General features: G+C 46.3%; 1 protein-coding gene across 1 annotated transcript in view; it reads left to right on the forward strand.

Moving 5' to 3' along the window:
• The window catches only part of LOC134489319 (semaphorin-3D-like), a 33,205-nt gene that overhangs the window by 7,930 nt on the left and 836 nt on the right, over positions 1-24,439 (forward strand). The window contains exons 4-16 of the mRNA XM_063291938.1: positions 823-942; positions 2,534-2,636; positions 3,265-3,393; positions 3,993-4,138; positions 5,149-5,263; positions 5,385-5,454; positions 6,989-7,133; positions 7,609-7,831; positions 10,586-10,674; positions 11,885-11,926; positions 12,403-12,560; positions 20,534-20,598; positions 24,116-24,249. Of these exons, the coding sequence (XP_063148008.1) occupies positions 823-942; positions 2,534-2,636; positions 3,265-3,393; positions 3,993-4,138; positions 5,149-5,263; positions 5,385-5,454; positions 6,989-7,133; positions 7,609-7,831; positions 10,586-10,674; positions 11,885-11,926; positions 12,403-12,560; positions 20,534-20,598; positions 24,116-24,249 (1,539 nt within the window). The remainder of the gene's footprint in view (positions 1-822; positions 943-2,533; positions 2,637-3,264; positions 3,394-3,992; positions 4,139-5,148; positions 5,264-5,384; positions 5,455-6,988; positions 7,134-7,608; positions 7,832-10,585; positions 10,675-11,884; positions 11,927-12,402; positions 12,561-20,533; positions 20,599-24,115; positions 24,250-24,439) is intronic.

A 24,439-nucleotide genomic window follows, 5' to 3' on the forward strand; every position in this document is an offset into this window, starting at 1 on the left:
CACAGTTTAGTCAATGTCTGAAACAATGAAACCCAATTAGTTGATAAATGTAATGACTTTAAGCTGTATGTGACTTCACTGGGGTCGCTGTCATATTCCTCAGCGTAACACTAGTAAGATCCGTCCTATGCTTTACAGCTGCATGGCACAAATGAAGAATGGCAGGCAGCTAGCACAAAGGCCTTCCCCATGGTCATGGAAGATTTGATGGGATTATTGGGCAACATCTGAAGTGCAAACAATTCAAGCCGACATGCTGACATGCTGTAGACTGATTAGATACATTTAACTTTAGGCGAATAGTCTTCTGCTCAAATAGTATTTGCTTTTCTCACCTTTCACTGCACTCTTAGTCTGCTCTAGGCAATGTCTGAGTCCTTGGGAGCAGGTTTTGGAGGTCAAGGGGATGCCAAGCAAAAGGCTCATCCCATTTGCTGGCAGAGGCTGTTCTCTCAGCAGATAAACCTAATAAGATTAATTAATTAATTAATTAAATTTTCTATCCCGCCTTTATTATTTTTATAAATAACTCAAGGCAGCAAACATACTAATACTCCTTCCTCCTCCTATTTTCCCCACAACAACAACCCTGTGAGGTGAATTGGGCTGAGAGAGGGACTGGCCCAAGGTCACCCAGCTGGCTTTTGTGCCTAAGGCGGGACTAGAACTCACTGACTCCTGCTTTCTAGCCCAGCACCTTAACCACTAGGTTCAAACCTGATGACAACCAGAGATTTGGATTATTTTCTCCCATGGGAACAATGCTGAGGCAAGGCAGAATTTTTTAAAGTATAACCCCATTCATCTTTAATTCTTTTCCAGACAGAATGTGCCAATTTCATCCGATTTCTGCAGCGTTTCAACCACAGTCATGTGTTTGCCTGTGGAACTGGCTCCTACCAACCTATGTGTGCTTTCATACAACTCAAAGCTGGAGCAAAGGTGAGTTTCACCCACCAGGCTGGTATTGTAAACAGATTACATGAAGCAGAAGCTTTTGGCAGCAAATTCTAGATGTGCTACTATTTTTGCACCCATCCACCCATCTATTTGTGTTCTCAACCTTGGGCATAATGGATTATTGCTTGTAATTGTTATTTTAATCTTTGTATTTTGCCATGTATATGTATGCTTGTATGTATGTAACCCAGAGGCAAAATGTTACCTATTTTTCTAAATAACACCTCCAATCCTTTCCCTGAAAATAAGAAGAGCCCATGCTTGCTTGTCAAGCTTGGCTCAGAAGATGACCTGAGCATCTGTCCTTGCCCCTTTTCAGACCAGTGAAGAGACTCCAGATGTTTGTGCATTTACAAGGCAAAACCACTCTTTCCTGGCAATCAAACTCCTCTGCAAAGATTCTGCCCTTTCTCCTCTTCCCTCAGTCCTGGTGTCTTCTTGCCTGGATTGGCTCCATGGACTTCCATCAGATTTCATCAGGCTTTAAGGTTTACCTTTAGGATTAGTAAGATAAAAACAAAAATAATGGATAGCATATATTTCTTAACATTTATATTCCCTATTCTGCTTCACAGAACCTAGTCAACCTGGCTGATCTCAAAAAACTAACCTGGGTAGGATTTGGGTGGGAAGCCAGGTTCTGTAGGCCAGATTGTGGATTTTAAAAAAATCTGGAAGAAAGCCACAATGAGTCTCTTCTGTATTATTGCCAAGAAAACTATATGGCCATACACATAAAGTCACCAGGAATTTTACATGCATTATCTCAATTATTTTGTTGCCATGCATTCCCTTATATCAGTGTTTCTCAACCTTGGCAACTTTAAGATGTGTGGACTTCAACTCCCAGAATTTCCCATGCTGGCTGGGGAATTCTGGGAGTTGAAGTCCACCCATCTTAAAGTTGCTAAAGTTGAGAAACACTGCTTTATACAAATGTAGCCCCTGGTAACATCATCTGTTGCTGATGGATTGGGAGCATCCACTCTGAATACTGTAATAAACTGCAAAATGCATAACCCTCTTGATCCTAGATGTTATGTTGCATTTTGATGCATATATCCCAGTCAATATAGTACAGTCGTTAAGATGTTGGTCTAGGATTGGGGAATCCTGGGTTCAGGTCCTTCTTAATCCACCTATTAGGGTATGGGGAAAATTGGAAGAAAGAGAACTAGGCAGATTTCCTTGAGCTATTGGAGGGGAAGGTGAACTATAAAACTAAGAAACAAACATATTTTTGGTGAATGGGTAAATATGGTAGCTGTCACAGTAACTCATACTGGTGGAGCAGGATGAAAAAATCAATGTCAAACTCCACACTACAGGCCTGGATGATTTATCTATTCAAGCTCCTAAAATCAGTCCCTGCCACATACAAAGGACAAGGGTGCTTCACTGAGTGAAGGGAGTGGTTACCGTTTTGGGGTATCACCTTCCTCTCTCCAGTTCAAGAAGCCTAAATGTCCCCCTTTTGGACTACTGAGCCCTTTCCTTTGATGGCCTCAATCAATACTAACCCTTCCCTTACTTTTTAAACCTGAACGGAAGTGCTTTCTTGGTCCCATTGCAGGAACCAGGAATATTAGCTATGCAGCTGATGACCCACTCCATAGAATCTGGGAGAGGCAAATGTCCATATAGCCCCCATGAGCCTTTTGCAGGACTGCTAATAGGTAAGAGCAACTGTGAACTGAAAGCTGCTACAGAAACCTAGACAATGTAGGAACAGCCCGAACAACATTTCTGCATGTGTGCATATATCCATGAAATAGCTTTCCCTAACTTGGAACATCTAAATGTGTTGGATCACATCTCCTAAAACAGCATGGCCTTTGACTTTGCTGACTGAGAAATGCAGGACATGTGGTCCCATACATATAGAGATCACCAGATTGGGGGCAGTTATTGACAGGTAGCTTTGACAATGTGTGTCTTTGTAGCCATCCATTCAATAGAGATTTCTGTTGTTCTTTTCCCGTTACTGCCGTGTCTTCGGAAACACTTCATCTATTGAAAACCAGGAGAAAGGCAACAGCTGTATGCTAGCATACCAGATATTCCTCATTTCAAATGTACAGAATAAAATTATGAGGGAGATCCTTCTGTGTGGTGTGCTTACAAGATAGATATGCATATGCATATACAGTACGTAATACATACTGTACACATAGACACACACCAAACATCCATCCATCTATGAATGACACAGATAAATGCACGTATATAATATACCTGAGAAAGTATACAAGAGAAAGAAGATACAAGTATTTTATCCATGGATTTCTCTCCTGGGTTTCCTAGACGGGGAACTTTATTCAGGGACTTCCATTGACTTCATGGGAAGCAATGCTGCTTTCTTTCGAACCCGTCTTGACAGGCCTGAGCAAAACTACATCAGGACTGAGCAGAACCAAGATGATTGGTTAAATGGTATGTAAGAGAATCTACGTTTTCAGAAAACTCTAATTTTAAAAAGCTGTTATTTAGTGAATGTGCATGCCCCTATGTGCATGCATTCATGCAGACTCCTGGCAGCTTACAACAGCAACCCTAAAAAATAAACCATTCACAGTAAAATACAGAAACAAAAATACAACTAGAAAATATATAAACAACCATTACAGTTATACAAGAATACTAATGGTGAAACAATCAATCCACAAAGCTCCTGCAAAAAAGTTTGATTTTTACCACTTTCTGGAAGGCTATCAGTAAGGGGACCATTTTAACATTGGGAATTGCGGGGGGGCTGTTCCGTAGTCTTTCTTGGTGCCACGGCTGAAAAGTATTTTCTGGCAGCATCACAAAAATGAGGCATCACTAGCAGCTTCTCTGGAGAGGATCATCTCAGCTAGAACAACTCAAGTTGGAGCAGTGGTCCCTCCATTGGTACCTTGGCACCAAGCCACATACTGTAGGGCTTTATTAATCAAAACTCACACTTGGAATTGCACCCAGAAATCTATTGCTATATATGCTCTTTTTATACAAGACATAGGCAGTTTAGATCTGAATATCCCTCCTTGCAGAGCCAGTATTCATTGAGGCCCATGCCATTCCTGATACTTACAGCCATGAGGATGATAAAGTATACATCTTTTTCCGGGAAACTGCAGTGGAAGCTGGACAGTGGGAAAAAAGGCGTATCCATGCTCGAGTGGGCCGTGTCTGCAAGGTCAGCAATAAGTGTCTCTTGTATAGCTTAGATTCACAGAAGGCACCTCTTCAATTCTGTTTAACTGATGTGCCATCTGGATGTTTCCTGGGAAGCAAGCTCTCTGTGAACAATGGCATTTATCCCCTAGTAAAATGTATTTAGCATTATAGATTAATTTAAGCATCTCTGTAGATATTACAATACCCCTGTATAGTATACCAGCATAACTATCTCAATATTGCATGTGGAAGGTGGATGTTAGAAGCTAGCAGATAATTTTAGGTCAGGGCTAAAATATGTCTACTTCCTGAACTGGGAGTCATTCAGTCTAAATTTTGCTCCAACTCTCATTGTCTTGGAACACGGCTGGGCATCTCACCAGAGCAGAGGTCTTCCATAATGTAGAATTAGCACATTCTAATTCAAAATAGCTACATATTGACAGTGTGTCTGAGACTCTTCAGACATTCTTAAATCTGGAGTGCATAAGCCATGACATCACTCAAATGATAACTGTCTTTAGAGGACAGTTGAGTGTGACTGTCAGCCAGAGAAAAGCTTTTGTGCATACAGTTACATGTCTGTTGGTTTCCATGTAAGCCAAAAGCCTACATAATCAAACTCTTGATTCTTGTGGCTTCTCTCTTGCAAACATCTATGTTCAACATGCAAGTATCTGCCAGAAGCTCACATTATTTAAGGGATGTCAACCGAGGATGGATCATATCCATATGACTCATGGTGAATGCTACAGATTTAAGAACACTTGAATAAAAGTGTTGCACTGGAAACATATTCAAATTCCTCTCATTTAACTTTGCACTCTTCCTCAAGGAAAAACAGTGAAAATAGCTCTAAGTATCTGCCTCACTGATTATGGTTGGACAGCACGCACCTTCCTGCATTTTAAGAAAGACCACTTTGGCATGATGTAATGGATGCATTCAAAGCAATTGTTTAGAGTACTGCAGGGCACTTGTGGTGGACATGGAAATTATGCTTGACCTAGCTCTGCTCTTGTCTGGCAGAATGATATTGGTGGGAAGCATAGCCTCATCAATCGCTGGAGCACTTTCCTTAAAGCACGGCTGATCTGCTCTATCCCAGGTCTCCAAGGCTCCGAAACACACTTTGATCAGCTGGGTAAGGTTACTTGCATATTAAGAGCTGCCATTTCTAGAAGAGAGAGTCCATGATCACAGAGGTGGGTGGAAAAATCATTCAAAGCTCTTCCCTGAGTTGGGTGTGCCCTCTTGTATTCTAGAAGACATCTTCCTCCTTCAAACCCGTAACATACAGAACCCTCTGGTTTATGGCCTCTTCACAGTTTCCAGGTAAGTGGAGAGGTGAGCAATGAATATGGCAAAAGGAAAAAAAAATCCTTGTGCCAACGGGTGAGCCGGAATGAGAACAGTACCTCAGTTATAAGGCATGCACATTAATCAATCTGAATGGCTTTGAATTGATATACTGAAACAGGATTCTGATGTACTGTAGTAACTCTTTCAAGTTTCATATTTTTATTTATTTATTTAATTTATTTCTCCAATTTATACTACTGCCCATCTCCCCCAAAGAGGGACTCTGAGCGGTTTACAACAAGTCAATTAAAAATTAAAAACAGTAATCATAATAAAACATAAAATATAATACAATAAAAAATGAAAATAGAAGATAAAAAACCAGATGGCTACAAAAGATTGTAAATATAAGGGGAGCACTCTAAGGTGCCAGCCATCCCCAGGAATGACTACCCCCCTCCCTACCCCAGGCACGGCGGCAGAGCCAGGTCTTCAGGGACTTCCAGAAGGTCAGGAGGGATGGGGCTAGCCTGACCTCCAGTGGCAGGATGTTCCAGAGGGTGGGAGCCACTGCAGAGAAGGCCCGCTTCCTGGACCCCACCAAAGAGTTCTTTAACTGACAGGGTCCGTAACATATCCTCTCTGCTTGATCCGGTGGGATGGGTTGACATGATGGGGATGAGGTGGTCCCTCAGGTAACCTGGCCCCATGCCATGTCGGGATTTAAAGGTGATAACCACCTTGAATTGAACCCGGAAGCAAACTGGTACCCAATGCAGCTCACGCAGCAAAGGTGTTACATGCGCTGATCTTGGGGTGCCAAGAATTGCCTGCACAGCCGCATTCTGGACCAGCTGTAGCTTCCAGATACTCTTCAAGGGTAGCCCCATGTAGAACACACTGCAATAGTCTATGTGGGAGATAACAAGGGCAAGAGTGACTGTTCGAAGGGCCTCCCGATCCAGGAAAGAGCGTAACTGGCGCACAACATGAAGTTGTGCAAAGGCCCTCCTGGCCATGGCTGCCACCTGCTCTTCGAGCAGGAGCTGTGAGTCCAGGAGGACCCCCAGATTATGCACCAGGTCTGTCTGGGGCAGTGCGACCCCACCCAGAACTAAAGAACAACGTTCCTGAAGAAGTGGTGCCTGTCACCATATCCTACCTGGCAGGATGAAGATGAGAAGATTTCATGCAGTCCCCAACTGCTGGGAAGAACTAAGGCAGTGATCCCCATAATTTTCAGCTTTAGCTGAGTTAAGGAATGACCTGAAAGAAAATTGGTGAGGACAAAGGGCCCCTGTTAAAGATGAGAGAGCAGTAAGAATGCTTTTCAGATAAAATGGCTCCCTGAAGATCATCTTCTCTAAGACCACCACTGGCATTCATCTTCCAATGTCATGACCTTTAAATAAGTTAAAAGACTCCAGGGTGTGGAGCCTATGTCTTTTCTAAGGCAGAAATCTCTTTTCTAAGGCATACTTTTGCAGAACTGTACAAATTAATATCTCTTGTGCTGATTCATGTATCAATACCATCCATCTCCCTGCATTATTCTTTTCTTTCCCAGTGGCATTTTTAGTGGTTCTGCTGTGTGTGTTTATTCCTTGGCAGCCATTCGAGCTGCCTTCAACGGACCTTTTGCACACAAGGAAGGCTTTGACTATCAGTGGGCAGAATATAAAGGACGGATCCCTTACCCACGTCCTGGAACAGTATGTACATACATCTATCTCTGCTCTCTTTTTCTCATATAAAGACAGACTAGGGAAAATAGTTGCTGCAGCTCACAGTTAATCTACTATAGGCTATGTCTGGGAGTTGTCTATTCCCAAATGGGCAACAAGGGCTCTTAAAGGACTCTTTTCTCTGCATGCTTCCTTTCTGAGATGGCCAATCTGTGTCCTGGGTCCTCTTGTAGGTTCAACAAGGTGTTCCGAAGCAGTTTGGGCAGGCAATGCCACCAACCTGCAAATAGGGAGATTTGAGAAAACTGCATCCTGGGAAAAGGATTGTGCCATATGCTATCACAGATGACAATGTATGGAAAAATGCATGCCACAGTGGCAGTTAGACCAAGCTATCATATTAGTAGATTTAGCTACTATGAATCATGAGATTACCTCTTGTGGAGCTGACTATTAATCCTCTTGTACCACTCCTCCTTTCAATGTCTGTTCTTCCTATCAGTGTCCCAGTGAAACATATGATCCATTCCTGCAGTCAACCAAGGACTTCCCCGATGAAGTGATCAGCTTCATGCGCACTCATCATCTGATGTGGGATCCCATCTATCCACTCTACAGGAAGCCTATTCTGATTAGAGTCAATGTGCCTTTCAATATCCAGCATCTGTTGGTGGACAGGGTGGAGACAGAGGCTGGACCTGTTGATGCCCTCTTCCTTGGAACAGGTAGAAGAGTTCAAGCAAAGATGTTCTGGTCTTACTGTAAGTCACAGCTTGAACTGGCACAAGAAAGTGAACAAAGAACTAGGCTGTAACATTAAGTGTAAGAGTCTGCCTGCTCAAAATGCTTTTATGTGATCAGCAACATTATGGTTATTCTAGGATTGTTCACTTTCAACAGCAAGTATTGCAGTAGACTATAAAAATAAAGGTGAGTAGAACCTAAGGCTGTATGTTGAGAGACAGGGGTAACAACTGGTCCTGATGATGATTTGAGGGAGGAAACTAATGGTGGAAGCAGCTCCTCCCCTTTATATTTGTATTTTGAAGGAGAAATCATCATCATCATCATCATCATCTTTGATTGTCTTGCCAATATGAGCACTGCCATTGCCATTATGATGACTGGTTGCACAGTCAGCCAGACGTTTAGACTGGATTTGGCATTTTTATCAAGTCCTTCCCAAGGATCTAGGATAGGCAGATGATGTTGTTTGATGATGTTAAAGGTATCATCATAGGATGTAAGCTGTTCCAAGTAAAGCTGCCTTTTGCAATTGACTGATGGTGATTTTGTCAATGCCGATGGTGTTCAGGTGGTGCTCCAGATGTTTTGGGATTGCATCCAAGGCACTTATTACTATTGGTACTACCTTTGCTTTCTTTTGCCACAGCCGTTCTACTTCTATTTCAGGTCTTTGTATTCAACGATGATGATGATGATCTATTTTTGTGAACCTCTGACTTACCCACACCACTGACTCCACTGCTTGCACCCTCCCATGCTAGGCAAATGTGCCAAATGTGCCCAGAAGTCAGAGAAGAGTGGCTTTCTATTCCCATGGTGCAGCCCAGAGAAAAGGAAATGATTCCTGCCTACTGCTTTCTCATCTTTCCTCTTCAGTGGGCAGCTTTTCCTTCCAAATCAATGCTTTCCTCAAATCAAAGCAGCTGGCTTCTTCAGCGAAAACAGAAGCTGGCTGATTCTTCTTCATTTTAATGACAGAAGCAGGCTTGCAGCTTTTCTAGGACCCCTTTCTTTCGCCCATGTTTTTCACGCCAGGTTCCTTTGACCCTCCTGGCTGGTTGTAAGATCTTGGTGAAGAGTTCCTGCTCCATTAGCTTAGATCTGACATATAGGGGAAACAAAAAGGATTCTTGTGAAATTCAAATGTGCAGCAATTGGGGTCTGGCTGAAAAGATTTGGATCCCACAGCTCAGTAGATAAGTTGAAGCAAGTTCTGCCTCAATTTCATGGTTAGATCAATTGCAGCTGCCAAAGGAACATGGAGTGATACTTCAGTGCAGTGGCAGAATAATAATAATAATAGTCCATGTGAACTGGACTGAACTGTCTGGGTAACAGGCCTGTTGAGAAGGAAAAATTTAGGGCGGTATCATCTTGGCAGATTAAAAAAGTTTCTGATTGATTGATTGATTATTTATTTATTTATGCTCTTGAATCCTCTTCTCCCCGTTCCTTTTTCTCCAATGGATAAAACACAGGGAGAAAAAAGCAGCTGGGTTGCAGAAGGATTCCAGGGACGACCACAATGTCCCCCCGCTGCCATCACTGCTTTAGAAACAATTAGGCTCTGCTGTGGCTGCTGTTTTTCCTTCTCCTTTACTGACAAGCCTGCCATTTATCACATCTAGCTTGCCCAAGCATATCAGTTGGGATTGTTTGTACACTACAGTACAATTTAATTGCTTCAGAGGCCTGGTTACAATTCCCTTGTTAAGTAATTGGAATTAAATGGTACCCTTTTGAGCCAGACTACTGGTATTCACAGAGCCTCTAAAGATCAGATTCCTTTTAAGTAATTGATAGCTGCCACTTTAAAACGTATAAAAACATAAAATAGTGCTGAAATGATAGGATCTCCAACCAAAAAGGAAAAAGAAAGAAAATATCAACTCATTGCATCGCACCTAACAAAACCGCATTAGGAATACTTGCAAAGAGGTGAGATACAGCAAAGAAAACAACATAAGGACTTTGTCCAAACATCTTGGATGAGTTTCCATCTTGAACCCAGAGTTTTTTTTTCCAGAAAAGCTGTTAGGGCTGGAAAAATGTATGGAAAGGGTAACAAAATGACCCTAATTCTGAAATACATTCCGTATCTCATGACTGCTGTATGAGTTATATAGCATAAGAAGGTGTATTACATGAAATGAATAATGTTGCTATTTCTTTACTGAAAACATTCTGGGAAACAACTCATCACCCAATTCACATGCTATGATGAATGAAAATATGTTCAGCTTGCCCCTAAATTGTCCTAAGGTTGGCAGATTTTTTTCATCTCTGGGCAGGGTACTGCATGTTAGGAAGGCTCTCTTCCTGGGATCACTAAACAAATGGTCCACAGGGAGAGGCCTACACCTTCACAGCCCCAGTTGCACAGCTGGAGAGAGCTGTCTGGGAGGAGGCATCCTCAGAAACCCTGGCTCCCAGTGGTGGAGGGGCCTAGAAGTTAATTCCAGTACCTTGGTGGAGAGTATCCATAGATGTAGTCCTACAGTCACAATCTTTTGAGCTTCTTCAGTGTGTCTTATGATCCTAAAACAATGGATGATAGATCCATTTTGGGCCATCTCTCTTTAAGACTGGAATCATTCTGTTCCAGAGATGGATTTGCTCTCATGTTGAGTCTCCTGGCTGATAGTGAGCTTAATAATTCCATACACAAGAACCCAGGGAGGCAGCCCCACACACAGTCCTCTTCACACACACTTCTGTTTGGCTTCCCACAGATGAAGGCAAAGTGCTTAAGGTGGGGATCTCCAGCCCAGAAGGCCAAGGCGCTCAGGAGATCAGCTTGGAAGAGATCCAGGTTTCAAAGGTAGTCGGAATACTTCTGTTACTTTTAAAGCCTTTGTGGGCTGGAGTTGTCTAGAAAGGTCCAACCTCCTGTAGTCCAATGCGCTGATTTGTGCTACTACTTTAATCCATTAGTCAGAAGTCAAAGTAATGATTTATTAAGGCAAGATATACAGAAGTAAACCATGATGTTGATGGGAACAATCAAGTAACAAGTCCACATATAGAGAGAATGCAGATGAGTTATGGATCCAGCTAAACTTTCCTGTAATACGTCCTGTCATTTATCTGTTTCTTGATACATAATTTTGCTTTATCCTTGCTCCATATCATGGGCTGCAGTGCTGAAAATCGGGGGTGTGGGGATCATGTGAGATTATAAACCAAGAACCAACAAACTTTTGGGGTTGGGGACTACACTTAACATTTTGAGGACAGTAAGAACTACTGTATGCAGATAGGGCCAATGACAACCAATAAGAATTTATTATACTGTAAAAATTGTTGTGACAAACCTCCCACTTTTTTGAACTGTAGAATAGTGTCCCTGAAACATCAGATAAACTGACCCCATTCTGCAAGGCCTGAATAAATAAAATTCAGTTTTTGCTTCCCATAAATGCCTCTCTCATGTAATCCCATCTGTATGAAAGAAGAACAAATGAAAACTAGACTATATCTAATTTTCATTCCACTAAGAATTTGGAGGAACGTGATAATGTCTGATTTGTTGGCTAGACCCAGGACATCTGTGGTGGAGGTTTTCCTTGAGTGGTTGCTGGCAATGGCCAGTTTCCTCACAGAGGCTGGCTTTCAATTGCCACTTTTCTGTGTCTCTTTACTATCATCTGCTGGTCAGCCCAAATCTGGTAGCCCTGCACACATGAATGCTGTTGTGGTGCTGGCAAAGTGTGTGAAAGCAGCATCAGATTAGGGAATGATGTTGCCTGATTAGAGAACCAGGCTGTCCCAGAAGGTTTTCAGGAAGGGAAAACGTTTGATTTATAGGCCTGTAAAAATCCAGGTGACCACTAGATGGCAGCTGAGAGGTCTGGAAACCCTTAACTCTCTGCCACCCTCTGGTTGTTGTCTTGATTGTGGAGCACCTATGAGGTACGCCTAGGTCCAGGCACCAGCCTAAAGTTTGTGTGGAACCCCAGGCACGCGGCATCCAATTCAAAATGGAATTTAGAGTATCTTTGCAAACTACTGCTGTTTTCTGTTTCTTGTAGGTGCCGTCAACTATCTTAGACATGCAATTTTCTCTAAAGCGGGTAGGACAGTATTTGTTATTCTAACCATTATTTTCTCCAGGGCAAAGGGGCACAGCTGCGCCCCCAAAGCCATCTGCTGACATCCCAAACCTTGAGTGCAGCCCCCAGAATCCTGCAGGAGGGTTCTAAGTAGCTGTTTTAATTTATCAGAAAGGGAAATGATTATATGCATCACCAAAGAGCAATCAATGTAACTATATATTTAACTTTATCTCCATGAGATGAAATGGAGGTTTTTGTCCAATCCCTAAAAATACTTTGGGGAGTCTTGTCCCTGACTCATCACTCAAAGGCCAATATTAAAAAGTCCTTCTTTTAATGTTTACAAAAGGAAATTTAGGCATGGTTGGAGCATCTTCTCGATCTCCCTTCCCTGCCCCCAAACATGTTTGCCCCAGAGCTGGGGGTGGGGGTGCCAGCCTCAAGGGTGTCACAAAATGTTGCATGGTGGTGTTTCTCCTCTGTCCTTGGAGCAGCAGGAACTGCTTGTGAGCAGCGCCAAAGGGCTGGTGCAGCTGTCCATATATCGCTGTGAACTCTATGGCAAAACCTGTGCCGACTGCTGCCTTGCCAGAGATCCGTACTGTACCTGGGATGGCAAGTCCTGCAGAGCCGTTCTGCTCACTAAGAAAAGGTGAGGAGGTCCCCCCTTTCCCACTCCCATTTTGCAAGGGTGGCTTTTTCCCCTTTAGAATTGGGACACTTTCTTGTGGCCAAGGATTGTATTTTTAATTTTGGGGTGTCCAGGGGCCACAAATGTGATATGACTTTGTTGGAGTAGCCAGGAACAAATTTTCAAGTTTCTAAACATGCTTTGGGGGGAGTTTTCAGGAGGAAATGGGTACTTTAAGTTAGGCCATTTTGTTCCAAACCTACCACCATCACCATACGTGGGAAGATTCAGACCAGTTTTGGGGTTGTTCAGAGGCTTTCAGGGATATATACTGATGCATTAAGACTCTGCCTGGGTTAAGACATTCATTTTGCCTCTTAGATCACCCAACCTCTTTTCCCCAAATTAAAAAATGATTGAAATGTTTGGGCCTGGCAGTGCTTGGAGGGCCCCCAAAGGAGTGATGGCCTACAGATTAAGCTTCCTACAGTAATTGACTGGTAGAACTAAAATCACCTATGAATATATCTGAAGATGTATTTATTATTGCCATCCAGAATTCTTTGTGGTCTAAGTAACCAAAGAATGACCCAATTAGAGAGGACTTTAGTCATTTTGGTTTCTTTAATCTGATCCATAAAGATCCACACCCAGCATTCTTGCTAAGGATATTTGTCATGAGCACCGTTGAGCTGAATGCATCAGCACAACGGCACACATGACAATACCTCGGAAACAAGAGTAAGGGATTTAAAGATAAGCAAAGCACGCACAACAACAGACACAGACCCCGAGGAGAAGGAAACGACCCCGGGCGGAAGAACCAGTCGGTAGAACACAAAGGGGGAAGAAAGAGCGACAAAGACAGGGCGGATCACGAGGCACACCTGAAGCTGTCAGCAGGGACGCAACAGATATCGCCCAGCTGACAACGATCACCGGCCGGAGGAAGAAAACGATTATGAGCGAAGCCCGGGGCACCAGCAGGGGCCCTGCGACCCCTCACCTACCAGCAACGAAGCATACAGGACTTGGGGGGATGACACAACCCAAGGTGGGGGGGCGCTGACCGGCGCGGGCTATTTAAACCCCGCACCGGCGCGCTCCCTTCACTCTCAGCTTTTTCTAGCTATGCACTATGCTGAAATAAACCAGAACCTGATCTTCCCTGAATTAGTGTCTGTGTTTTACTCAGTAGTAGGCAGCGCATGACATAAAGCTGAGAGTCATAAACTCAGCCTCGCCCAGCCCCACCGGACAACAATGAGCCGCGGGAGGAACAGACAGCGAGAAGAATACGAGCGGAGAGCGATGGAGCCGACGCGTCGCAACCAGGACGGGCGAGCCGCATGGCGAGAGGCGGAGGAGAACCGACAGAGGCCAGAGGCAACGCGGACCCCAGGAGCCACGGACACCCTCCCGGCCCATCCCGAGCCTCAGCCCCACCCCCGGAGGGAGGCGGAGGTGACCCGACCACGGGAGGGAGCAACATATCTCCCGAGACCCGCGGAGACCTCCCCGCCCCACATCGCACCCCAGCCACAGGCGTGGAGCTTCAGCCCAACTGCAACAAACGCGGTGGAGGACGGAGAGACGAACCAGCTGATTCACTCCCAAGTCGAGGGAGCTGACCAGCGGACGGAAACACCTGAACCCCACCGGTGGCCCAACTATGCGGAGACGCCGACCGGTCCGATCACAGCTGCGGCGCGGACCTTGGACCGAGAAACGCAAGCCAGACTCACGGCCATGGAGGCCCAACTAAGGGACCTCGGGACCATGCTGCAGTCGCTGATGTCCTCCATGCCTCACAGGAACATTCCCGTGCAGGTACACACCCCTATTCAAACCCCGAGCGGGTCTTGGCACCCCCATAGGTCAAATGCTAACCGGCAAGCTTCCCCGGTGGAAGAAGCCATGGGACGGGACGCGAGGAGAGGGGATCCACCGAACACCAGGGCCCCAAAGGACTTCCCCATTTTCTTCGACGGGAACCCCGCGAAGCTATCGTTTTTCGTCACGAACGCCAGGGAGTTCATGGGGTGGCATGGACACTCCTTTGACTCCGAAGGGGGCAAGATTGCAGCCGTGGCGATCAAGTTGCAAGACAGGGCGGCGGACTGGTACGTCCAAATGTACGAGTCCAATTCCCCCGCCCTCTCTGACTTCCACACCTTCATCACTGAGATGAAGCACTATTTTGAGGACCCGCTAGCTAAGGAGAGGGTTAAAAGCGCACTTCAAGCCCTCAAACAGGGCGCACGAACTGTCACGGACTACGCCCTCGAATTTAAAGCCCTCGCAGGGAAGATTAACGACTGGTCCGAGACTACCCTGCTAGAGATGTTCAAAAGGGGCCTCAGCCGCGAGGTACTCCAATGGGCACTCTACCGGGACGACCCGGAGACACTGCAAGGCTGGATCTACCTAGCGGGGAGAGCGGAACACGCTCATCGCACTTTCTTAATGACGACGGCAGAGGACAAAACAAACACCAGCCCAAAGGTACCCGCGCCACACTTGGGGCCGGCTGGTCCCACGTACCAAAAGAAGAAGTTTGCTCGTGGACCCTGCGCGAAGTGCGGGAAAATGGGGCACAAAGCGGCAGACTGCTTCTCCAACCGAACACTAACTAGCGCTCCCAAACCCGCACCGAAAACGACGTTCAAACCAACTAACCCACCGCCGCCCCCCCACCGCCGGATGACCGGAGCCACAGCGACACCGAAGACTGGGACGCTTACTTGGCGGGGGAGGATGCCGAAGTCCCAGACCGGCTGGCGGGAAACGCTCCCCGCCTGCCTTAAAATGCGCCGCGAGGCAGGCGGTGGGACAGGGGTGCGAAACACATAGACAGAGCGACGAAAGCTCCGTAATAATGGGGTCAATCAGGCTTTCCTTCGGCAACAGAGCCACCACGGCCGCGGCGCTAGTGGACTCGGGGTGCTCCAAGAACCTGATCCACCCCGACATAGTCGCCAAGCTCGACCTGCCTTGCCTCCCCCTCCCCACACCGCTGGCTTTCCACCAGCTGGACGGCTCAACAGCGGGAGGGAAACCAGCCACGACGCAGACCGAGCCGGTCACCCTGCAAATGGGCACCCACACCGAGCGAACATCTTTTGTGGTAACCCACATAGGGTGGCCCATCATAGTCCTAGGAATACCGTGGCTCGCGACCAACAACCCGCGCATTAACTGGAAGACCCGCACCTTCCAATTCGATGACGGCGCGTACCGGGCGCCAGTTCCGGCGGGCAGGATCAACCCCACAGTGGGACGGGCAGAGGCTGCAGCCCAGGACAACACAGCAACCCCAGAAGACCTACCTGAACAATATGCTGATTTCTCAGAGGTCTTCGGGGAAGAGGAGGCGGACCAACTACCCCCCCACCGCAAGACGGACTGTAGAATTGAGCTGCTTCCCGATGTCCCCTTACCCAGGCCGAAGATTTACTCGATGACCCCGAAGGAGATGACAACCCTCCGGGAGTTCATCGATAAAAACCTGGCTAGGGGTTTCATGCTCACCGGTCGGAGCACCCGTCTTATTCCGAGAGAAAAAAGACGGCACCCTACGGCTCTGCACTGACTACCGGGGCCTCAATGCGGCGTCCCTATCCAATAAATACCCCCTACCCCTCATGAAAGACATGCTCGCCCACCTGTCCACGGGAAGAGTATTCTCCAAGCTGGACCTTCGCGAGGCGTATTACAGGATCCGAATCAGGGAGGGGGACGAATGGAAAACAGCGTTCAACTGCCCCCTAGGCGCCTTTCAGTACAAGGTGCTGCCATTCGGACTAGCAGGGGCCCCGGGAGTGTTCATGCAGCTCATCAATGAGGTACTGCATGAACACCTGTTCAAAGGAGTACTAGTCTACATAGATGACATCCTCAACTACACCCAGACGCACGAAGAACACGTAACCCTAGTCAGACAAGTCCTCGAGAAGCTAAGAAGGGCGAAACTCTATGCCAAACCATCAAAGTGCGAATTCCATAAAGCACGCCTAGACTACCTGGGGTACCGAATCTCCGGCGAAGGCATAGAAATGGACCCCGCAAAAGTTGAGGTGGTGGTGAATTGGGAACGCCCACGTAACAGGCGCCAACTTCAAAGCTTCCTCGGCTTCGCGAACTTCTACAGGTCATTCGCACGGGGGTTTGCGGAGATAGCCCTCCCCCTAACAGACCTCCTCAAAACTAAAGGAGTTGGGGACACACGGCGAGCCAAGAACCCAGGGACGGTACTAAATTGGACTCCCGCGTGTCAGACAGCGTTCAACAGACTGAAAGCACTGTTCACCACGGAGCCAATCCTCGCACATCCGGACCCAGAACAGCCGTTTGTGGTCCAAGCCGACACCTCAGACTTCTCCCTGGGGGCCATACTGCTCCAAAAGGACCCTACAGGAATCCTGAAGCCATGCGCCTACCTGTCGAGGAAATTCTCGGAGACGGAAAGGCGCTGGCACGTATGGGAGAAGGAAGCGTTCGCGGTAAAATCGGCGCTAGAAACATGGAGGCATCTACTGGAAGGAGCCACCCAACCATTCGAGGTCTGGACAGACCACCGGAACCTCGAGGCCCTCCGGACGCCCGGACGCCTCAGCCCGAAACAGGTCAGATGGGCCCAATTCTTCAGCCGCTTTAACTTTCAACTGAAGTTCATACCAGGCAAAAAGAACTTCCTGGCTGACGCCCTCTCCCGACTGCCCCAAGATGAAGAGCCCATTCCAGATATGATTGGGACGGTCCTATCTGCCTCCCAGCTGGGGATGGCTGTGACCACCCGAAGCGGCGCTCAGAAACAGCTCAACCCCACGTCTCAACCGACGGCAAGCCAACCAGCGACCAGACGGCGCCACCCGCGACTGCCAGGAGGAATACGCGCAGACCTCACCACCACCCTCAAAACTGACCCCTGGCTACTAGCAAACCCCGACAAGGTGATGATGGCACAGGACTTAGCATGGGGTGAAGGCAGAATATATGTCCCGGACTCGCAGCGCCAGGCGATCCTGCGCAGATCACACGACAGCAAACAAGCGGGACACTTCAGGTTTCTAAAGACCCTGCACCTAACACGACGACAATTCTGGTGGCCCGCATTGAGACGGGACGTGAAGGCCTACGTAGCGTCCTGCCCGATATGCGCTATGGCCAAACGGGCACCCGGTAAGCCCCCGGGACTCCTACAAACGGTGGTGGAGCCCTCCCGACCATGGGAGGAAATCTCCATGGATTTTATAGTAGATCTACCACCCAGCCAGAAGAAAACAACCATTTGGGTGGTGAAAGACTACTTTTCTAAACAAGCACACTTCATCCCCTGCTCATCAGTCCCGTCTGCCCAGCAACTGGCTAAACTTTTCCTTGTACACGTGTACAGGTTACACGGATGTCCCGTACGCGTGGTGACCGACAGGGGCACACAATTCACCTCGAAATTCTGGCGGGCTTTCCTAAAACTGATTGGGACCCAACAAGCCCTATCCACGGCCTGGCATCCCCAGACGGACGGAGCCACAGAGATCCTCAATGCCACCCTAGAACAATTCATACTGTCATGAGTAAGGATGGCGAGCAGGGGGCTCCCACCCAGATTGTCAAGCGCATGCGTAGCACTGAGGAACTGTTCAGCCATTCAAAGAGACACAGATCGGGACCGCCTTAACCTTTGGGGTTTATATGGCTGGGTTTTCCCACGCCTTCTCAGTTTGTTAGGATTCTTGTTAAGTACTACTAATAAATATTAGAGACCAAGTCCTCGTCTCAGTGTGTTTCCTGGTAATCAGGACACATACGCTCATATACCAATTACCACCAAGACGACTGGGTCGACCTGTTTCCATTTGCAGAAGTTGCATACAATAATGCCGTTCACACGAGTACAGGGAAAACCCCGTTCGAAGTAGTCTCCGGGCGCGAGTTCGTACCCATACCGGAGCTACTGCAACCCCCGGGACCCCAAGTGGGTGCTAGTGACTGGGGACGGAAGATAGCGGAATCATGGCCAATAATCACGGCAGCGCTGAAGGAAGCACAGTCTGCCTACAAAGAACAGGCCGACAAGCACCGACGCCAGCAACCGACATTCCAGGCAGGGGATATGGTCTACCTATCCACCAAATTCATGAAATCACCTCAACCCTCGAAGGAACTGGGGCCTAAGTATATCGGGCCGCTTCAAGTAACACAGATAGTGAACCCGGTGGCAGTACGCCTGGACCTGCCGCACAATCTAAGGAGACTCCACCCGGTATTCCACAGCAGCCTCCTGAAACCAGCAACCACCTCCCGATGGCACCCAAGCACGCCTCTGCCCTCCCCAGTGATGATCGACAGCCAACAACATTTCGACGTAAAAGAAATACTCGATTCCCGCCGTCAACGGGGCACACTATACTACTTAGTGAAATGGAAACACTTCCCCCACCAAGAATGGGTGGCGGCTCAACACATCAAGGCACCGGACCTGACCCGAGCATTCCACACGACGTACCCCGACAAACCAAAGGGGCGCCCAGCCGAACCGGCCCCTAGAACACACTTCCCCCCTTGGGCCTCCCCCCCCCACCCACGTCGCCCCCAGGGGAAGGGGCCCCCCAAGCCTGCGACTTGAGTAGACCTCCTCCCCCCTGGGACTCACCCTCCCCCCGCCCTCTCCGGGCTCACTGGGGAGAGAAGATTGGTCATAAGTGCATTGCCAGGGGGCAAATACCCAGGATGCACACATGACAACACGACAAACATCAAAATAAACAAGCAACAAAACAAAAAGATAAGGATCCTACCTGGAGCTGAAAAGCAACCAACCAGCCACGCCTCCTCTCACGACGAACTGAGCAAGAACAAGCAGGGTGTGGTCGAGGCATGCGCACTCGCAGGGTGTGGTCGAGGCATGCGCACTCGGAACACACCCAAAAGATGGAAACGAGGTAGAGGGCGGAGCAAGGGGAGGGGTAAAAGCACTCCGGCGGGAAATACAAAAAACAAACAAAAAAAAAACTTTTGACAGCTCTCCCAGAAAAAACCGGAATGCCGGGGGGGGGGGCTACCATTCGAAAGGGGGGCAGTATGTCATGAGCACCGTTGAGCTGAATGCATCAGCACAACGGCACACATGACAATACCTCGGAAACAAGAGTAAGTGATTTAAAGATAAGCAAAGTACGCACAACAACAGACACAGACCCCGAGGAGAAGGGAACGACCCCGGGCAGAAGAACCAGTCATTAGAACACAAAGGGAGAAGAAAGAGCGACAAAGACAGGGCGGATCACGAGGCACACCTGAAGCTGTCAGCAGGGACGCAACGGATATCGCCCAGCTGACAACGATCACCGGCCGGAGGAAGAAAACGATTATGAGCGAAGCCCGGGGCACCAGCAGGAGCCCCGCGACCCCTCATCTACCGGCAACGAAGCATACAGGATTTGGGGGGATGACACAACCCAAGGTGGGGGGGCGCTGACCGGCGCGGGCTATTTAAACCCCGCACCGGCGCGCTCCCTTCACTCTCAGCTTTTTCTAGCTATGCACTATGCTGAAATAAACCAGAACCTGATCTTCCCTGAATTAGTGTCTGTGTTTTACTCAGTAGTAGGCAGCGCATGACAATATTAGTTCCAGCCTCCTTTTTACCTAGGTACTTTTTCGTTTCTAAAGGAGTGGCTACCTGCTTGGCATTTATCTTCCATAGTAATCATCATCAGGCCTTTACAACCAATTGGTCAGAGGAATGTTTCTTGCTCCATCTTGCTGACAGGAGGTATAGGGAGATGCACCATATGGTGCAAAGTGGAACAAAGCAATAGTAGATGAACTGGTTGGGTAAAGAAGCACTGGGGACCTCATGCAGCCAATGCCATTTCCTTACACTGACACACAGTACAGGCCATACTGCCTGTTAATTTATGAGTTCCCTTGAAAACTCAGTGCACCTGAGTATCCTGGCTAAGTGCATGCATTGACTGTCTCCTTTGCAGGCAAGCACAGTGCCAAAATGTGCTGAAGGCCAATCCAATCAGTCAGTGCCTGGATGCTGCAAAAGGTGAGTCAAGGAGCCCTCCTTGGAGGTAGCAGGGATTTACAATCAGAATGTACAAAGAGCCCTGGATACAATTTGGAAGCAGAAAAAAACATTAATAGCCATATAACCAAACTCCATGTATCAAGGTAAACTCTTGGCCATTTGCATACCCATTTTAATGTAAATTGGGCTACTGTAATGCCATTAATGGAATTACAGTAGCCCAATTTTTGAAGTTCATACTGAGCCATAAACCTAACTAAAAAGGATGGCTTAAAATTTGGGTGGCTAGTTTGTATTTCACTTTGTGAACAGTCTTAGAATAGTTGCAAACCATTGCTTGCACATTCATCAGTTTCCTCTTGATTAGCCAGTACTCCAAGCTGACTAATCTCCAGATTAAACAAATTTAAATCTTTGTTTAAGTGTTAACAAAGTATTAACAGATTAATCAAGGCACCCAAGAAAGGCTACTAGGAGAATTTATGTATTTATTTATTCAATTTATATTGCCGCCCATCTCAAACTAGTGACTCTGGGCAGCTAACAACAACGGAATGCTGTCCAATGTGTTTAAAGTGCCCACTTTTCTACAGTAAGTTTTGGGGCTATGAAGGTCCATTAAGAGCCACTGTTGTACAAGAACCAGATGAAATGAGGTCCATCTCACCTAAGTTTCCGTAAACCTGATCTAACATGTTTCCATAAACATGGGCAACCGCATTTAGTCCTTTATGTTGATATAAAGTGACACTGGTTCTGGTTTGCATAGACTGCTCAGGAAAGGATCTTTGTTGCTTTACCCCTGAGATGGACAAACATTTTGGGCTCTGAGCATTGTCTCCTCTGCCAGGTCAGACTTTTGAGGGCACCTGAACATAGGCACACACAAACCTCCCCCTGCCACAACACTGATCAAAGCTGTTGCATTCTCACTGCTACTCACAGAGGGAATGGGATCTTGAGCTTTTTGTAGAGTTTAGAAGGTTGTCCCTATTACACATCCTTTCCATACAGGTAGCTGCTGATACCAGCCAATAGGAGAATTGTGTGCTTCCATTAAGATGACTTTTCTTTTAATCTTTGCTAGAGCTGCATACTGTGATGTTGGAACTGAAAGGGGAAACCATCCATGAACCACTTCTAAATTTTCTTTTAAGACCTCACTGATCAGGTTGAAGTTAAAATTAAAATTAATATTACAATTAAGTATAAAATAGTATATTGCATTTGAAGAACACACACATAAATTGGGTGCTTAGATTGTTTTTCCTGCTGTATTTGGTATTTTTGTAATGCCAGACATACCTTCTTAGTCAATGATTCCCTGATACGATCAAGACGACTGTGTGAACTCTCCAGGGACTTTTTTTTTTTTGCACCTAAGAACGTTGGCTTGGATCCAAAAGTTCTCCCAAAAGTAGAAAATGAATTATCCCCTTTCTTTCCCTCCCCAGCTGTGGGTCTGTCCAAGAAATCCTCAGTCATCTTTTCAGAACAGGGAGGAAGTGAGAAAGCCCCATTCTGGGAACTGAATGGTAGCTTAAGATCTAAGCTAATGAATGTTAATTGCGGGAAAGAAGATACACAACCCTCCTGTTGACATGGAGGTTTAAACCCAGGGAACTACATGCACGCTCTCTTAAAATGCAGGAAAGTACTTCTCTCCCTCTCTCTTCTAAAGAAGAGGTACCTGTGATATGATAGTAAGTGACTTTTATCTTCCTCACCAAAAAGCATTAAACACCTAGCAGGGCTTAAGCATTAAGTCCCAATGCCAATGGTCAGGATAGGGGGCTGGGAAGACTGTGATTGCATTCCTTTATATCACCCGCAACCTATTTTGTGTGGTAAATTTCTGCTGAATACATGGGTGGAGGGACAGGTCCACCACCCAGTAGTGAGAAAACACATGCAGTGCTTGCTACAGTTCAATCTGTATAGTTGAGAAAATAATGTAATGGAAAGCAACAGCCTTGAATATCCCTCTCATTGTAGTGGAGTTGACTCCTTAACCCCTTTTCAAATGTTGAGCCTAGTACCATCTACATAACACCGCAGACTTTACCTGACAAGGGGTTGAATCCAGGGGATGCTGAATTGTTCAGCAGGACTCAAGTGTACCATAAGGACAGGGTAGGGGGTGGGGTTCACAAAAATCGAGACAGTGCACATGCTAAAAGGGTGGGCTTTGATTGTACAGTCACAACCACCATCTCTGCTCTTTTGACCACATCTGCAGAATGTCTAAACATCTGCACCTGCCACATGCCACTGACTGTCCAGTCATTGGGAATAAACATTTGGTTTGAGTTTTTAAGAAATTTGCTCTATTAAGGGCTAGTGAATCCAAGTTCAAAGTTAATTATTAGCAGAAAGGATTTAGACACTGACTAGATTCACCCATCATATTAAACCATACAATTTCTTCTTTTGGAGTACAGTGTAATGCATGAATTAACACATTTTGGGTTAGCCTTATGTGCAAAGCAAAGCACCTGGCTGGTTCAAAACCACAAACAAACTATGGTTTAAAAAGACTTGACTACACATTTATTATAAACCTGCCACTCTTACTTTCCTTATATTGTTTTGGTAAACAGACAGACACACATTATATATTAAATTCAGGATAGACTTAGTAAAGAATATAATAAATATAATAAAGTTATATAAATATTATATATACTCACAGATAAACCGAGAATTTTAGGCTCCAAAATAACATCCCAAAAATTGGGTTTGGGTTATCTGCAAGTATATACAGTAATACTTTTTAAAAGTACCCATATATACAGTAATTGCAGATAAGCTGAACCAAAATACCATGAAAATTGTGCCACCCACAGATAAACAAATTGTGAAAATTTTAAATGGAATCTGTTCTGGAAAACAACATTTATTGATACAAAATATGAAAACAAATGAAGTCCTTCAGAATATATTAAAAAAAACATGAAAATTTTGAGGGTCAGCTTATCCGTGGATGGGTTTATCCACAGGTATATACAGTACAATTTATTATAGCCATAAGTAGTAGACATTAATTAATAGAGCCAGTTTGGTGTGGTGGTGAAGGCACTGGGCTAGAAACCGGGAGTTCTAGTCCCACCTTGGGCACAAAGCCAGCTGGGTGACCTTGGGCCAGTCACACTCTCTCAGCCCCAGGAAGCAGGCAAGGGCAAACCACTTCCGAAAAACCTTGCCAAGAAAACCGCAGGGACTTGTCTCTGAGAATTGGACATGATAGAACAGATTTAAAAAAAAAGACATTAATATTTTAGTTATGTGATTTGGGAATAAACATAGTTTTACATATCATGTTTGAAAAGCTCATCAGTTCCAAGTATCTATTTCAATTTCAGATGCAATTGGGATGGATCAGCTTTCGATGGAGGTCACAGGATAACTCTACCAATAGCACATGCAGCAGCAAATGCAAAGGTTGAGATGTTGGGCCTAGGTGATTTAAGATACTTGATTTTTTTTCCCTAAAAGCTTCTAGTCATATGTTCTTGTTCCTGCTGTTTCCCTGCAGGCACCCCTATGGCAGAAGAAAAGGTGATATTTGGTGTGCAAAACAACTCAACATTCCTTGAGTGCCATCCACTTTCTCCCCAAACCACGATTCGTTGGCTAGTACAGCGCAGCAACACAATAGCTCTGGAGGAGGTACTGGGGAAAAGCAAAATTATTGAGAAATAGGGTGGTCTCTTCAGACCCTGGGATGCAGTAGGACCCTGTGAGGTGCCTTGATGCACCGCAAAAGGAAGCTGAACTGGATGGATGTGTTAGGTGGCAAGCAGAAACCCCAATGGTAGACTGATGCTGCAGGTTCTTCTTCCTCTGTGGCTGTAGCTGG

This window comes from Candoia aspera, chromosome 2, assembly GCF_035149785.1.
Source record: "Candoia aspera isolate rCanAsp1 chromosome 2, rCanAsp1.hap2, whole genome shotgun sequence".
Classification (NCBI taxonomy): Eukaryota; Metazoa; Chordata; class Lepidosauria; order Squamata; family Boidae; genus Candoia; species Candoia aspera.